Consider the following 17,410-nt stretch of genomic DNA (forward strand, 5'->3'; position numbering starts at 1 on the left):
TCATTTACTTGTAAGTGTTCCGTGTGTGAGCAATATTTTGTTAGATGCGGCTCATCTGGAAATACCCATACTGTTGACTGCTGTTTACTTTCAGCCACATACGCGTAAATCTTCGATTCATTACCTGTTAGGATATCATAGACATGCCTATTTATGGGATTGACAAATTGTGTCAGATCAATTTTTCGTTAAGGAGGTATTCTGGGCTAGGATTTTGAAAAAAAATCGATTTTTTTTGCATAGTTTGAAAGTTTAGACTTTCAAAAATATGACCTTGGAAGGATTTTTCAAAATTCGACTTATTTTCGAAGATACAGCCGATTTTGTGACGTAGCGTCCGTGTTCACTAGAATTGTCTCCTAAACTTTCAACGCTTTTTTCTCGAAACTACTTTTTTTGTGGTGGTTGACATGATATCTATAGTTCTACTGAACTGATTCCTTTGAAATTTGGTACATATCTTACATATGCTCTGTCGTGCCTATCTTGGATTTCCAAAAATTTTAATTTGAAGTATTTTTAAAAAAATCGAAATTTCAAGTCGATGCCATTTTGTTATTATTATTTTTTTTTTGAAAATGGTTAACCCGATAACGACATCCTTACTAATGAAGAAGGACGCACCGTTTTTTTGTTTTGAAGCCCCCACTCCACCGGCCCGTATCTCGACGAATTTGGTTTTTTTTTCAATCATCAATAGATTCCGGAACAACAACTGTTTTTGGACGACCTGCACGAAATTCCTCGTGGAGTGATATTGGATTGCATTCATCATACCATCGATAACCACTGGTCCTTGATAGAGCTTCATCACCAAAAACTGAATTAAGTTCATCGATGCACTGCTGCTGAGTTAATCTGCGTCGAATGTTGTAAAAAAATAACGAAAAAAAGTTCCTTATTTAATTCCATTTTTCGGTCAAGATGAATATTTTAAGTAACTGTAAACAACACAAATTGTGGTCAAATCTTAAAACGTTCTGGGTATGTATAACTTCAAAAATGTCAAACTTTTAAAAATGGAAATTGCCAAATACCAAATTGATTACCAAAACGAGAAGTTTAAAGGGCCACTTACGTATAATCACAACTTGTAAGTCGGCACAAGTTCAGTTATCGGAAAGGATAATTGCTACATTAGTCGAGTCCTAAGGGCGCCCATCAGCAATATCATGCAGTTCCTGATACAGGTTTTTGTTCTACAGTATTTTTACTTTGCAGCACATTTCTGTTGCATTTTGAATTTATTTTTATTCTAATTAGAATAATTAAGTTCCACTTTTCTTACATAGGCGTCATTAGAGTCAAGTAACAAGCCATAAAGTTGCTTATTATTAATCACTGATTCGTAGTACATTTGTATATGTGTACACATATTCTTATAATTTACACGATTTCCGAATAACTGTAAATAAGGTGATTAGTTTTTGAACTGCTACACAAGAGTTGACCGGACAACAAATCAAACTGCTCGAGTGCGTAAAGCGATTAAGGTCGAGCTAATTTTTCACAACTTGATTTGAATTAATATTTTATTTTTGCTTTTTTCCGCATTTACAGTTAATCTGTTTGGACATATACCTACACGAAAAGTCGTTCTGAATAACCTGAATTCAATTTTCGGTTCTAGCTAATAAAAAATTATGTTGTGCTTAGTTACATACTTACATATATACATGCATAATGAATATATAAATACTTATATGTATGTATTGGCAAAATATTTTGGACATCATTAATTAACTAACTGTAATTTGGCTTCTGACTGCCTCAAATAGATAAAAAGCCAACAAAACCAAGTCGAATTTAAATTTTTTTTTGAGAATGGTTGCGTTTTTCAATGTTTTTGTTGTCAGTGCTGTACTAAAAACACTTTTTATTTAACAGCTGACTTCATAATTTCTGAGGAGTTTACATATTTCTTGAATGCTACTAAACCATATATAGATTTGGTTGTAAAAATATTTATTTTTTCAATTTATCATAAAAAAATCGATTAATCATAAATCAGTTTTCAAAATTTTCAACTTTTCATGGACAAATTTTCGGCACAAAGATTTCAAGAATAGAAATTTAAAAATCTTTGCAACAAATATGTATCTGATCTGAACAACAATCATTATATAAAACACACATTTACCTATTTTCACATTCAAATTGTAGAAATGTTAACTTTAAGCTATGTCATCTTACGTTTAGAAATGGTCGAAAGCGGATCTTAGCTTATCAATCTCCCAGACACTTAATACGTGACCTTAAGTGCATCTGAATGATTTTTTACAGAAAATAGCGGTCAATCTGCGAGATATAATATAACAATAGAATTTTCTTGAAAACAATGTGTCCTGGTGGTGAGTAAAATCGAATCAATGCTTCTCATATGTATAGCCCTCTATACTCAATATAAGACTTTTGGTGCTTTTTTCAATTTCGACGTGGTTAAATTTGGGAACAGTGCATTAAATTAAATTTTTGGTAATGAAACTCTAGCAAGGTCCTATGTTTATCAATGGTATGGCGAGTTCAATAGAGGTCGTAGATCTCTCCAAGAAAGTTGTTGTTCTGATATTGCAAGGTCACCATGACCATTGCATGAAATTTTGACTGTAAAAAAACAAATTTGTTCCCGTTGGATCCACCACAATTTGTTAATCGCTCAAAAAGGCTCGTGTCGATAGGTCGAGGCAAATGTTAAAAATACGATAGCGGTGCTGATAAATGATGACGAACCGCTTATTTACGCGGAAGAGCCCGAAAGTAAAGATCAGTCGACTAAATGGGTGTTTCAAGATGAGCCGAATCCAAAAAAAGTTGTTCGCGCACGAATCACTTCCAAGTAAATGTTGTTCTTCGATTGGATGAGTCATCCTCCGAGTAGCTCTGACTTGGTATCGAATGAGTTCTTTTTATTCCCATACGTCAAAAATAAACTAAGGGGTCAACGTTTTTCGATACCTGAGATACCTCAATCAGAGTTCCAAAAGTGCTTAGAGGATTGCTTCAGAATTATTTGAAAAACAAATAATGGGTTGTCAAAAAAGTCTTGCAGTATTTTTATTGATTTTTTTTTTATTGAAATTGAAATGAATTTTTGATGACTCATGCCCAGCTCTTGACCGATGCTACGGCTGCTACTATGCCGGTCTCTTTCCACCAATTCAGCGATTTTATCGCAATTTTCGACGACAGGCCTTCCGGATCGTGGCGAATTTTCGACCACCTCTACACCAGAACGAAAACGTTGAAACGCGGGATGCTGACTTCCATCAAGAGAGCAACTAATTATTGAAAGGACAATAGCCAATTGAACGAATGGATTCACGATAAAAAAACTACCAGACTTTTGAACATAAAGCTAACGGTGGTCACCTGGCGAAAATGGAAATCAATGAACCTGGGAAGTAGACTTTCGTAAATACATACATACAGACATATATGGTATGTAGCTTAGTGACTTTAGTGAGTTAAAGCTAAACGATTGCCTTTCGCCTTTTTCAAAAAAATGTAAGGCACACGTGTTTATTTATCGGAGCCCAAATATGTTTTTGGTAACCTTACCCCTTCACTTACCTTTAAACATGCGTACACTATCAACCCTTTTCCTTTTAATTAACTGTTTCTGTTCAACTGTGCTGCATTTTGCTAAGAAATTCGAGAATTTTGTGAAAAGCATGAAAATGACGCCCGAAATGTCCGACGCAGTGATTGATATCAACTAATTGCGATGAAGGTGTGGTGGTGGTAGTTGTCGACAAACAGCTGCCGCTTGTCGCTGGTTTATCGGTTGGCGAATATCGCAAACTTTTTGAGTGATCCAAATCAAAATTAAACGTTTCAGCGTGTGCCAATTAATGCGCTGCGATTTTATTCTGTTTCCTCTGCAAAAAGGTAAAAAATATTGTAACAAAAAATGGGTAAAAAGTGCTGAAAAGAGAAAATAATTAGGTGTCATGAGATATTGCTGCCAGCAACCGAAAAATTAATACGCCCTGCTGGGATTAAGTGATTATGTAAGCGCGTGCGAGGGGCGGCCGGCAGTTGTACATGCGTTTACATGGAAGTTTGTGCGTTTGTGTGCCGCTTTGTGCGAAAATGTCAGCATGGGCTGATGAATGCATGCGCATAAACTGTTTTCAATAAAAAATGTTGGCAAAAAACGAGGAAAAACTAAATCGGATTTCTGTTGAAACGATCAATCAAAATCGATTTTGTATTCAACATTTCATTTGAGTTCTACAATTTGTTGCCTTGGGCGCATTTATGAGCGAATCGTCATTTAATATACAACACGTAGATGGGTATGTATGTAAGTTATGTGTGCCTTTATATGAATATGCGTGAAATATCGGAAATGCCAACGAACTTTATTCAGAAAATTTAACTATAAAAAAAGTTCTTATTTATCGCTTTATATTTTACAGCAGTCAATAAATTGATTCAAGAGATATGGCATAGATTCTGGTATTACTAAAAAACAAGAAAAAACGTTAACTTCGGCTGCACCGAAGCTAATATATCCTGCACAGGTCGATTTGTTTTAGTAACTATGTGTACAGTTTATATGAAAGCTATATGCTATAGTAATCCGATCTGAACAATTTTTTCGAAGATTATATTATTAGCTTAAGCAGTAGTCCATACCAAATTACGTGAAGATACCACGTCAAATGCGAAAGTTTTCCATACAAGCCCTTGATTCCGATCGTTCGGTTTGTATGGCAGCTATATGCTATAGTAAGCCGATCTGAACAATTTCTTCGGAGAATACATTGTTGCCTTGGAAAATAATCTATACCAAATTTCGTCAAATGCGAAAGTTTTCCATACAAGCCCTTGATTCCGATCGTTCGGTTTGTATGGCAGCTATATGCTATAGTAAGCCGATCTGAACAATTTCTTCGGAGATTACATTGTTGCCTTAGAAAATAATCTATACCAAATTTCGTGAAGATACCACGTCAAATGCAAAAGTTTTCCATACAAGAACTTTTTTCCTATCGTTCAGTTTGTATGGTAGCTATATGCTATAGTAAGGCGATCTGTACAATTTCTTCGGAGATTACATTGTTGCCCTAGAAAATAACCTGTGCCAACTTTTGTGAAAATAAATTGTTAAATGTGAAAGCTTTCCATACAAGAACTTGATTCCGATCGTTCAGTTTATATGGCAGCTATATGTTATAGTGGTCCGATATCGGCAGTTCTGATAAATGAGCAGCTTCTTGAAAAGAAAATTATGTTTGCAAAATTTCAAAACGATATCTTAAAAACTGAGGGACTAGTTCGTATATATACAGACAGACGAACGGACAGACGGACAGACAGACAGACGGACATGGCTAAATCGACTCAGCTCAACATACTGATCATTTATATATATACTTTATAGGGTCCGACGGTCTTGGTGTTACAAAATTCGTGACAAACTCCAGGGTATACTATTATTAAAAATAGATTTTTTGCCGAAAAACGGCATTACTTTAAATAATATGAACATTTCAAACTATACATTGAAAATTTAGACAAAATTACATAAGTTGAGCTTTTTGGATTTAAAACTAGGCGTGTATGCAGACAGGTAGACATGGTTATACCGACTCATTTCGTCCCGCTGATAGTTTATATAAACTTTCTATAGGACATTCGACGTTTCTTGTTGGGTGAACACTTCGTGGCAAACTTAATATAGCCTGTTCAGAGTATAAAAACTGTTCGTGAATACCTTCGCATAAATTCTTTCAGATAACAGAAAATAATATCAGGAGAAATTTACATAACTACCAGATCAATGTCAAAGCTTATTCGCAATGATCTTTACGTGAAAGCCTACCATCGGTCAACCGGTCATCATCTGACAACGCGCTTGAAAAAAAGTTAGGCTCAGCAAATGCAAGCGGCATCTTTATTGGCGCGGGGCCAGGAGCCAAGGAATTATACTACGAAACCATTGGTTTTAGGAAAAGCCAAAAGAACGGCAGGTACAATGAGAAATGCCGTGTCGCGTTGGAGAGAAAACAGTCAGACTACCTCGCAACGTTACAATCGATCACAACACGCGCGTGATGAGATAGATACCGAGAGGTAAAGAGGAAAGCTGGCCGACAGGAGTAATGCTCGAAATTTCTACGAAAAGATGCGCCAATTGGCAGAAGGTTTTAAGACCGGAGCGTATTCTTGTAGAACCCCCAGAGGTGATCTAGTAACTGATGCCTAGAGCATACTAAAATTATGGAGGGAACACTTCTCCAGCCTGCTGAATGGCAAGAAAGCATACCATCAGGAGATGGTGAGCCCGATTCTCCAATCGAGAAGATGGAGCGGTCGTTCCATTGTCCGACCATGAAGAGCTTCGAATAGCAATTACCCATCTGAAGAACAACAAAGTTGTGGGAAACCAGTATTAACACTAATAGTAATCTCAGTCTCCAAATTCAACGCAGAATAACTTTTCTAAGCCATGCTACTTCGGAATGAGTAGGCGATTGAGAAGTAAATTCCTCTCTTGACGAACAAAGACGCAGCTCTATAAGCCGCTAATTATACCCGCTCTGCAATATGGTGCAGAGGCATTCAGATGTTGTTCTGATTAGTCGACGTTACGAGTTTTCAAGAGAAAGGTTCTGCGAAAGATTTATGGTTCTTTGCGCATTGGCAACGAATTAAGAGACAGCGGAAACGCCGAGTGAGTGAAAACACACCAGCTTTGAGAATATTCGAAGTATTCGCCGGGGTATATAGGGGAAGAGGAAGACCTCTACTCCGTTGGAAAGACCAGGTTGAAAGGAATCTGGAAGTTTTGGTAATTGGCGCCAAACAGCGAAAATGAAAAACATCTGGCGCGCTACTGCAAACTCGGCTGTAACCGCCTTAGCGGTGTATTTTCTTCTTTTTCTTTACTGGCGGTGTCTACTCCAATAAAAAAGACGAAATGAAATGGAGGACGCAGAACAAACTGAAAGTAGAAGCGAAACATCAAGGAATCTTTGGAAAATTATTCTGAACTTTGGACCCTTCATAAATCATTAGTTCTTAGTACAAGGCGAAGGCTGAATAATGCTATATTTTCCTAAGACGAGCAAAGTTTTTTTTGAATTGCCAAATTTTAGATCTGAAACGGACACTGTCGAGTCGTGGTAAGAAATTAAGTTTGTTTATCCTAAGCCTAATCTACTAATTAAGATTGTTTATCCTAAACCTAATCTACTTTCCAACAAACATTCGCACCTGTTTGGTACATTAATACCCGCGGAATGTCATTGGCAAAGCTTCGCAGAACCAAAAATCTTTCAAAAATACCTACTGTTTTTGCAATCTTAATCTTACTTGATAATTGTATGGGAAATATTTTCTATGCGATTATAATTAGTTGAAATAAAGTTATTTCATTATTTCAACATTAGAAACAAAATTAATCGAAAAGTACGATTAATCGTTTAATATCTTCCAATTAATTGCAAATTTTTTTTGTTCTTGCAACTAAACATTTGATACATTAATCGGGTAAGAAATATGTTCTTGGCATCCTTACCTTTTATCCAGTTTACTTCTACATTTCGTTAATTTACATAATTTCTTGCGTTTTCAATGTTAACACCCACAGGTTCAAAAGTTTTTGATAAAATCGCTTATCGAAGATTTTCTAGATTCGCATTCGAATATGGTATAATTTAATCGTTGAAACTGAAATGGTGATTCTTGTTATCATATGTATATTTCGATTTTTCGTTTACCAGCTATCCAAATAACGAAGCTTGTATCTATATATAACCTAGATAGAAGTCAGATTGGGGAAAGTTAGGTTTTCTCAAGTGAAGTTGGGATTACTTACCAAAGTAACAGCACCATGCTTTAAGTTGTTCTTGTTATATTTATAGCAGACGCAAGGCAATAACATAATACCTTGGATTTTGTTTTTTTTCGTTCTCAAGATAGTCGAGTCTACGTAACCGAAACGGACCCGGATTTTTATCCGGCCATGTATAGTCAATTCGGCAGATTTCTGCCGCTGCAACAACAACAATCTATAAAAGTTCTAAGTTTCTGCGTTTGATTCCAGAGTATGAATAACAGTTCGATAATTCAGGAGTGTAAAGATGACCTAGTCGTATTTCTTACACCATCTAAAAAAGATTTTCTGCTTGTTTTATCTTGTTAAACAAAGAATAACCTTAAGTTATACGAAATACAATATAAAACTAGATTATTTACTTTTACTTTTCGAGTTTATAATAAAATAAAGTTATTTTTTACAGTGTTGAATTTAAAAACATAACCTTAAAGTCAACTACACATGCTAACAACAGTATGAATCAAGGCATATAATACAAATGTCTCTATAAATACGTAAATATTTATATATAACTGTAGTTACAGCTGTAACAATAGAAATAATTACATAAAAAATACTAAAAATATTCATGTTTTTTGTTCAAAAAACAAGCAACGACATAGGTACGCAGTAAATAAGCTAAATCAATTTTCAACACTAAATGTAATGCTTAAATGTAGAAGAGAATATTGGAAAAGTGCAGCCAGGTGAGAATAGAACAACAAGAAAAATACATACTCCTAAAATACTATGTGGAACTTAACAACAATACACACACACACGCGCTGTACAGTTAGATAAAATGGGATGTGTGCAACAATAACGGTTTCAAGTAGCCATTACGTAGTTGTTGTTATTGCAACATTAGGTTTTCACCTTTCTCTTTATTGTCGTACGTGTCAAGGAGCGTTTATCCGTACGTATTGTCGTCGCCGCCGCCGTCGTCGACTGCGTGCGCACACTTCGGCTGCGGCTCGAAGGACCGTCTGTGCTGCTGCGCATTGTTGTTGTTGTCGAGCTGCGCTGCTCCTTGTAGATACACATCAGCTCATCAGCACCATCTGGACAGTCAATTTTCTGCAAATACAATCAACACTTTACCAAGCACTTCACAGTGCATCAGCGTGGCATAAGCTCACCTTGTCGCAGAGTTGATTGACTGTGATGCACTCGCCGCTCACACAGCGCAATTGATGGGGCGCACAAGTATTTGCTGGTTTTTTGCGCTTGCTGTCGTCGTTATCTTTGTCGTCTGCGGATGTGTTGGCCGGTTCGGTAGTGATGCCGATGCGCATTGAGGCTGCCGGTTGCAGGGGTGTGGTGGCACCAAAGGATACTTTATTGCCGCCACTGATCAAGCTATTATTGTTGCGATTTGTTGTGGCGAGGCGTGAGGTGGTGGCAGCCGAGGAGTACTTGAATTTATTCTCCGTGTCGCTGGTCATCATGATTTCCTTGCTGTCACGGAAGTTTACTGCAAATATATTTATATATGTACATTTGTGAGATAATGAACAAAAGAGAGTGGGAGTTAGAGGCAAGAACTCACCGAAACCTTTGGGTCCATCGCCGGGCACACTGTTTGTCACCTCTTCCGTAGATATGCCGCTTGTGCGATTGGTGATTTCATGCACTTGAAACTTCGTGCCGTTCTCGTCATCGGTGGCCGCCGTGATGTAGGTATATAAACCTTCATTAGTTTGATTGGGCGATAGGAAGCTAGCGTATGAGAATATACGTGGAAAAGTATTTAAGGCGGCTTCATCGAAAGTGACCGCTGTTTCATCGCCGGAACCATACTCATCACATTCCTCCTCATCGGAACCATCGAAACAGTCGTATTTCAAATCACAGCGCACCGACTCGGGCACACACTTCTCATTAGAGCGGCAGCGGAACTCATCCTGATGATCGCAAATCAAACAGCTCTCTTCATCCTCACCAGCGGCGCAATCCTTGATGTTGTCACACTGCCACTGCTGCGGTATGCAGGTGCGGTCATAGCAGGCGAACTCATTGTCGTAACAGTAGTCGCGTCTTCTCGTGGGATCCTCACATTTGTGCGGATCATTGGAGTCGGGATAGATATTACAGTCAAACAGTTCGTTTAGCGCGTCCCAGTTGGCTATGACAATGGAGCATGCTTCAAGTACGGCTTTAAGACAAGAAAGAAAGTAGCAACTATAAATTCTATTTTTAATAGCCTTTTGGTGTTAATTACCTTTGCAAATTCTCCGACAAGGTGGCAATATACCAATATGTGAAGGTCTACATTCCGGTTCTAGTGTGACGCAAATGAACTCGAGCGCACGTGTTGAACAGTTCGAATGAACTAGTTGCTGAAAAGCTTGTTGATCGTTAAGCTGTAATTTTGTTGTCGAATTGTATGTTAAATCATAGTCCAGCACACCCTGACACATCGGCAGCGTGGTTGAGTAACAGCCGTTATCTTGTGCGGTGGTGCGAAAACCTGATGACATGGCATGTGTGGGCTTAGACTTTGCAAGCGGTGGTATCGTGGGTGATACTTTAGCCAAAGTCTTGGTTGTTGGGGTAAAGGGTTGATCTGGTGAAAGACCCTGTTGGAAAAAGAATGAGACTGTGTAAATAAAAGGAAGTATTTGTAGACAACTTCAGTTTTTATTAATTAATAGATGTCTTTACTTGGAGGTAACATTTGAAAAGCACCTTTTCCAGCTAGATTCACTTCTCACAAAGATTATTTCAAGCCAAACTGTCGTATGTGGACATACAATTATAACTAATATGTTATGCAAAAGAAAATGATTTGTCCCTAGCATAGCCTCGATACTCGGTAGCTTTCACTGTAACTACAATATTTATACATCTTCGATTCTTAGGCCTTAACCTGTTATTTCATGAATGAGCTGATTTTAGTGCCAGGTCATAACAGAATCGTTAGAAACTATGAGGCGGATGAGTTTGCAAGGACGGATATAGTCCTATTGATTTATTCAGACTTGAAAGAAAGAATATAGTCGTTCCGATTTTTTCAGACTGGGGACGCCTTGGAGTTCCGACGGCTTTTTTAAGTCTAGTACTAGATGGACCGGCCTCACGTAAGTCCGGTGATTCCTGGTCGAGAACTGTGACATGCGCGACTGCGACATGATTCTGCACAATGGAACCCGATAGAGCAGTAGGGAACTATGAGGCCGATGAGCTTGCAAGAAAGGATATACTCCTTCCGATTTAATAAGACTGCGAACGACCCGGAATACCGTCGGCTTCTTGAATGCTATTATTGGACGGATCGGCCTCACGTGAGTCTGGCGCTCCCTAATCAAAAACTATCGCTTGAATAGATGCGAGTTTACTCAGAAGACAATTGTAGAAGTTTGATGGAGGAAGCAAATATCTCGATATTTTCTTCTCAGATGTCGTACCTTAACTGAATCGGACGAATTGATGAATTTCAACTCTTCAAACGGAAACTTCGTGAATTCCGTTCGTGTCTGTACCTCGATCTAACCTTTTCTAATACGAACAAAATCTCAGTCCTATAGCACATGCATTAAGAAAGAACATGAATGTCCACAGACTCAGGACGCATTAGTCCAAAAGCGATTACAATTATGAATTACTACTTACATTATTAAAAAGCCTCAAAATGCGGTGACCCTCTTCGATGGGCACACCAAAGCTGTTCTGATGACCATTAAAACCGCTGTAATGCAGCACGTTAGTGGGTATCAGAGCCGCTTCAGCGCTGGCATATGTCGTGGTTTCGGACATTGTCTCATCTCTGTCCTTATCAACAGCCACTTTGGTGTGCTGCTTCTTGTCGCCGGTGACAACACCTTTCGAAGGCACCACATACTTGAATGTTGTGAGTTGCTGCTGCTTGGGCGGTGGTTGACGCGCTTGAGTGCTAATTGCACGTAAAATCGTCGATTCCTGTAGGTGTTGCCGATTGTGGTCTGTGGTTATAGCTACATTTGAATTGGTGGTGCTGATTGCCGAAGTACTTGTTGTGGTTGCAATGCTTTCATCAACACGTTGCCACACGTCCAACGTGTTTGCAACAAAGTTGATGAGCTGCGCTTCATTATCGGCTAACTGCGCCTCCTTGCTAACTTCCTGCCGTCGTCGCTGGTAACGCTCTCGCGCCACACTCACATCGTGCAGCCAAATGCAATAGGTGATGATACCGAAGAATAGCAATGTGCTCGCCACAAATATAATGGGCCAGCGTAGATATTTCCAACGACCGAAGCGCTGTAGATATGTGCGCAGCACCGGCAGCGGGGGTGGCTGTTTCACGCTCATCGCATCTTGTGTGTCCAGATAGTAGTTGCCGGTGAGTGGATACTTGTAGCGGCGCATTTGCAATTCGGCCAGATTTTCCGGACTACTGATCATACTAATGCGATATTTGCGGTGGCCGTTGTCCGACGTTACCGCTGCATCCCGGCCATGTGAGGTTTGTCTAATGCTGTCATTCAAATCGCTGTTCGTTTGCCGTTTGTCATTGTTGTTGCCACCCCAACTGCTGCGCAGCGTGGAAGCTCGTGAGTAGCCATAATTTGCATTCAGGTCGCTGTTGGCATGCAGACTGCTATTATTATTATTGCTGCTGTTATTGTTGTTGCCATTACTAGTGGTGTTGTGCTGGTGTTCATTAGTGGTCACTGTTTGTATGCTGATATTCAGGCCGTGTGGATATTTGGTCGCTTGCCGACGCAGACCCTCAGCCGTGCGTCCACTCGTATGCCCAAATTTCGCTGATTCTAGTTTTTTGCTCGGCCCCTCACTGTTGCCGTGGGCATCGTGTCGATTTTTTCTGCTGCTGGCCATGTAATTGTTTGTTTTGCCAGTCTCGGCCATATTTATGGCCATTGCAGAAGCGTTGCCATCACATTCAATGGCATCGCGACCGCCAGTCGCGCTAGCCATTATGCCTTCAACTATTCACCTGTTGCTTGCTGTGCTTTTGAAGTTTCGCCGGTGCTAATCGATTTCGCAAAGTTAAATCAGCGATCTGCCGGTGCTTTGCCACACATCCAAACACACACACACACACACACACACACGCGTGCGCACGAAGTCACCAAGAATGAAAATGTCAATTGCACTTCGGGTGAGAAAGAGTAGCAGTTGCAGTCTAGTCAAATGAAGCCACGGCGCGCTTAGCCATGAGCGCACTTATAGGCACGGCTGTGTTAGCGGGAACTGCTGGCTGCTTGCACTTTGATTTCGATTACGTAAGCGAACGCATCTTTTGCACACCAACCAATCAGCTAGACGGTGCGGCTTGGGTATCGGCTCGTTATTTATTGGTGTTCGGCGTAGTTCTGCAGCAGCTAAGATCTCGATTGCAGCTCATTGCTAGCTTTAACCACGCTATTTACTCATTTTATCCACATTTATTATGGGTTTGGTGATCTGCCAGTGCTTTCGAGGGGTGCGTTGCAGTGATAATGGTGTGGCATTAAAGTGTTAGTGGCTCACGTTGCTGTAGAATAGAAAAAAAGGTAAAGCAAACAATAAGACGTTGATTAGATGAAAATGGAAAGTATTAAAAAGTGATAAAACTACAATACTTTTTTTTAATTTACTCAATAAAGTCATGAAAAATCGTAATTTTTAATTGCATATCTCCCATTAACAATGTTTATTTTAAGCTACAGGGTCGGCACCTTGATTGAATCTCATTTCGAAGAATACCGTGAACAAAAGATTATTTGTAATACCTAAAACCAGAAATTAGCGGATCACAAATCTCTCGATTTCATTGAAATTTGAAGAGAAGTTTTGCTTTTACTTGGCCGCACCGCGTGTGATCCTATTGAACAGTGGCCAACAATTGTTGTGATTTACGTGAGTACCTGATGACTACGGCCTTACCTCACGGTGCTTTCTAGAAGCACATAGATAAATACAATGTGTTGATCAGAGCCCCAAAGTATAAATGCATTTTCCACGTACATATATTTTGGTTCCAATTGGTTCAGGTGGTTAGGGACACCTTAGCCGCCTTGGTCGGGTACGAGGCCGATCTAAAACTTCTGCCGTACTTTGGGTCCGGCATCCGGCCGCAATGCGACTCCACATTGGATTGAATTTTTCAATCCTACCTGCCTTTAGGTTTCAACCACAGCCACCACGAATCTCCACAAAGGGCCAAACCCAATGCACAGATTGGAGTAAACTCCAAGGGCTAACTGCTCCCCGTGGTACCAGGTTAAAGTTTCTGGTAAGACCTCAGTCCCTGAGTCCCCAAAACTCAATGACTGGTGACATTTTTCGTTTGAACAACAAATGTCTTTATATCAGGAATAAATATAAAGCCTATAGTATCATATCAAACTGCGTATTATAGCACTATTTCTGACATAGACTATGCTGACATTCCAAGGCAAGCTCAGAAAGAAAGACATAGTGCATATGGATTTTAGTCGCCACTTACGACTGGCATGCCCTACTACGGGTAAATTCTAACCCCTACCCGCAAGGGGATGAACAGTGGCCAGTCAGAACCCCTAAAATTGCAGCGAATATTCACTTTGCTAAGAGCTAGTAGGAGAACCTCTTACGAACAAGTTCTAGTTGGTGACCAGCGCTTGCTGAGCTCGCTGGAGGTCCAAATATCAAACGATAGAATGGACGGAAGAAAAAATTGGAAAACCGACTCTCTTCTTTTTGAATGAAATTGAGGAAAGACTACCCTTTCCATACAAGACTTTACATATATAGATAAAATCGCGTGAATATTTCTGCTAGCTTCCATGTACGAGCCGTAATATAAGGAATCGTATGTAATATAAGGATTCTCAAACATCTGGTTGACTTTATACCGTTAATATTGTTAATTTTGTGTATAAACCACTTCTTCTGGTAATAATATTTTGCGATGTCGAAAAAGGATAAAATATACCAAAAATAGGCATTACAAACTTCTTTATGTCGTACTATCGGCCAATTTGAGATGTTTCCTTATAAAACCCATAGAGATTACTTTTCTGGTGAAAATACATATATCGTGATAACAAAAATTGCCTACATCACGTATATACTATACACATCTCCCATACACCTAATACAAGAACTTCAGCTTCCGATTGACAAGTGTCTTTCAGAAGTGGTAAGAGCTTAAATTTTTCAAAAGTCTCGTTTAAGAATTTGAAACGAGCTAGAAGTATTCTGTGTTTGGAAGGCATTGTTCCAGTATCAGCATATCACAGATATACCATATGCGGGAAATCATATGGATCATCCTGACTAACTTCGCCTATAAAACTGTGAGTCGAGCCAGCCATTTTTAAGGCGAATTTTAAAAATCTGAATAATCGGTTGTATATACATATATGTGATATAGTTGTCCGTACTGGCCAATTCCGACAAATGATGAATAGAATATCCAAATGCGCTTAAGTAGGTATTAAATTCCATTAAAATATCTCAAACACTGACAAAGAAATTCGTATAGTCCCTAAACAACTTTGCCTTAAAATCGATGGCTCAAAAAAAGTTTAAGAAAATTTTAATGGTTCTCACATTCGTTCCACTGTAAGTCCGACGATGTCGGTTCAATCGCGTCAAGGTAGATATCAAACAATATGTAAGATATTTAAGCAAAATTAAATGGAGAAGACGTTTATGTAAGGCCGAAAATGTAAGAAATGGGTATACAAATTACTCCAACATATAATGATTCGCGTTATGCTGACAGATTTATGTAAAATATGTCGATCATTGTGTGAGCTTATTCATAAAACTGCTCGGAAATGTGTTATCAAATATAGTTGGGTAATGTCAAGGACTAATGCCATCAATCCATACCTTCCTTAAGCCTCAGTATGCTTTATATAGTGATATCTGACTTTCCATCTGTCTTTAAACCGTTGGACCAACATATAAGAGGTCAATTGAAAATACCTCGTTGAACCATAGTAAAACATATTTTTTTACAAAATTATTTTTTTTTATTCAACATAGCTCACTTCAATTGTGGCACACTAATTATAGCGACCCTCCAACGTTCCGATAGCATTTTTGTAGAACGATTTATCCTTTGCCTCAAAATAGGCTACTGTTTCGACGATCACCTTTTATTTCGACGAAAATTTATCTGAGGATATTAAATAGTCGCTGGAGGTCAGATCTGGAAAATACGGTAGATTCATGGATTTTGCTACCATTTCCACTGACTTGTGCCACAGTGCATTGTTTTGGTGAATCAGTCATTTTTTTTCTTCAAATGCGGCTACTTTTAGGTGATTTCGTTCTTCAAACGGCCAACCGACTTTTGCATTTTCCACGTTTTGAAGTGGGTTCATCCTGTGCAGTCCACTCGGATGACTGCCGATTGGACTTCGGAGTCAACTGATGGAGCTATTTTCCATCCATTATCAAATATTGACGCAAAGACGCGTTTTTATTATACTTGAACATCTCCAGCGCCTGACATCTCCAACAATTTCACTTTATAGTCATACAAATCCTTTTGTGGACTTTTTTTTTGATGTTTTGGTCGGTAACAATCGCTTTTGGGCGTCAACTGTGTTCACATCTAACCTAAGTATACCCATCAGCCAACAGATTTGGCTCCGTTTAATTTTTTCTTGTTCCTCAAACTGAAATTGCCGCTCGGTGGAGCCCATTTTCAATCGATCGAAAAGATAAAACAAAATTCCATGAAGTAGCTGAAGGCCATCTCAAAATGTGCCTATGAAAAGTGTTTCGTGGATTGAGAGAATCGTTTTATTTACAATTTCAGAGTATTTGTTGGTATGCAATTTTGTATAAATATATTGCTTATTGTCCTACTCTTTGTCAGTATAAGAAGGTTTTCTTTAATTGCTGTGATCTTTGTGTGGAGATCTTGACGGTAGGCGATTCTAGGACCCAATTTTACTGAAAAGACAGCATCTCCTACCCGAATATCCAGTTTGGACCCAAGCGTAATTATGCTTATCGCTGTTTCCCTGTCCATTTCCATACGATTTCGAAATCCGTATACTCTATACTCATATGTATATTCATTTAATTTGTAAAAATCGTTACTACCTACTATGTAAGTATATACTTGTATATTCATATGTAACATGTAATCGAACCGTTGACCATATATCGCAGTTCTCGCTAGTATTTGTTGAAAAGACCTGCCGAAAAGCATTGCCACCACCTCTGCATCAACACAGAGCCCACATACATGCAAATATGTATGTACATATATACCACGACAAATATTTACCCAAACCCTCAACCGTGTACTTCAGCCGGTTACTTTGTCAGACACTTCCATAATAAACAAATCGTCGGAATAAATCGAATCACAATTTCATAGACGAAACGAAATGAGAAGTCAAGTAAAAGGGTCAACCACCAGCCAATTTGGCAGCTAAGCGGCACGGCTGCCAACAATTCCAACAATAGCAACAACGACAGCAATATGTAAAGATTTTATTCGCATACATACATACACAAGCACATACGGATGTACGAAGTACCGAGTGACTACCGCAACCACAGAGCTGTTGACCAGGACAATTGACTTCTTTGCAGCATCATTCATACACACAAACATAGTACATAGGTGCACATGTACATATATACATA

At 38.9% G+C, this 17,410-nt stretch overlaps 1 protein-coding gene across 3 annotated transcripts in view; it reads right to left on the reverse strand.

Moving 5' to 3' along the window:
* Positions 1-839: 839 nt before the first annotated feature.
* Positions 840-17,410, reverse strand: part of LOC120769141 — a 39,356-nt gene continuing 22,785 nt past the window's right edge. For 2 of the 3 annotated variants that reach the window (XM_040096014.1, XM_040096013.1), the window contains 5 exons: positions 11,441-13,304; positions 10,050-10,407; positions 9,378-9,983; positions 8,968-9,302; positions 8,268-8,905 (listed from right to left, as the gene is read on the reverse strand). In XM_040096014.1, the coding sequence (XP_039951948.1) occupies positions 8,693-8,905; positions 8,968-9,302; positions 9,378-9,983; positions 10,050-10,407; positions 11,441-12,745 (2,817 nt within the window). In that variant the 5' untranslated portion in view covers positions 12,746-13,304 and the 3' untranslated portion in view covers positions 8,268-8,692. Of the gene's footprint in view, positions 859-3,570; positions 3,879-7,528; positions 7,769-7,828; positions 8,121-8,267; positions 8,906-8,967; positions 9,303-9,377; positions 9,984-10,049; positions 10,408-11,440; positions 13,305-17,410 lie in introns of those variants that run through there. The other variant, XM_040096015.1, reaches the window with a different exon arrangement.

This window comes from Bactrocera tryoni, chromosome 2, assembly GCF_016617805.1.
Source record: "Bactrocera tryoni isolate S06 chromosome 2, CSIRO_BtryS06_freeze2, whole genome shotgun sequence".
NCBI lineage: Eukaryota > Metazoa > Arthropoda > Insecta > Diptera > Tephritidae > Bactrocera > Bactrocera tryoni.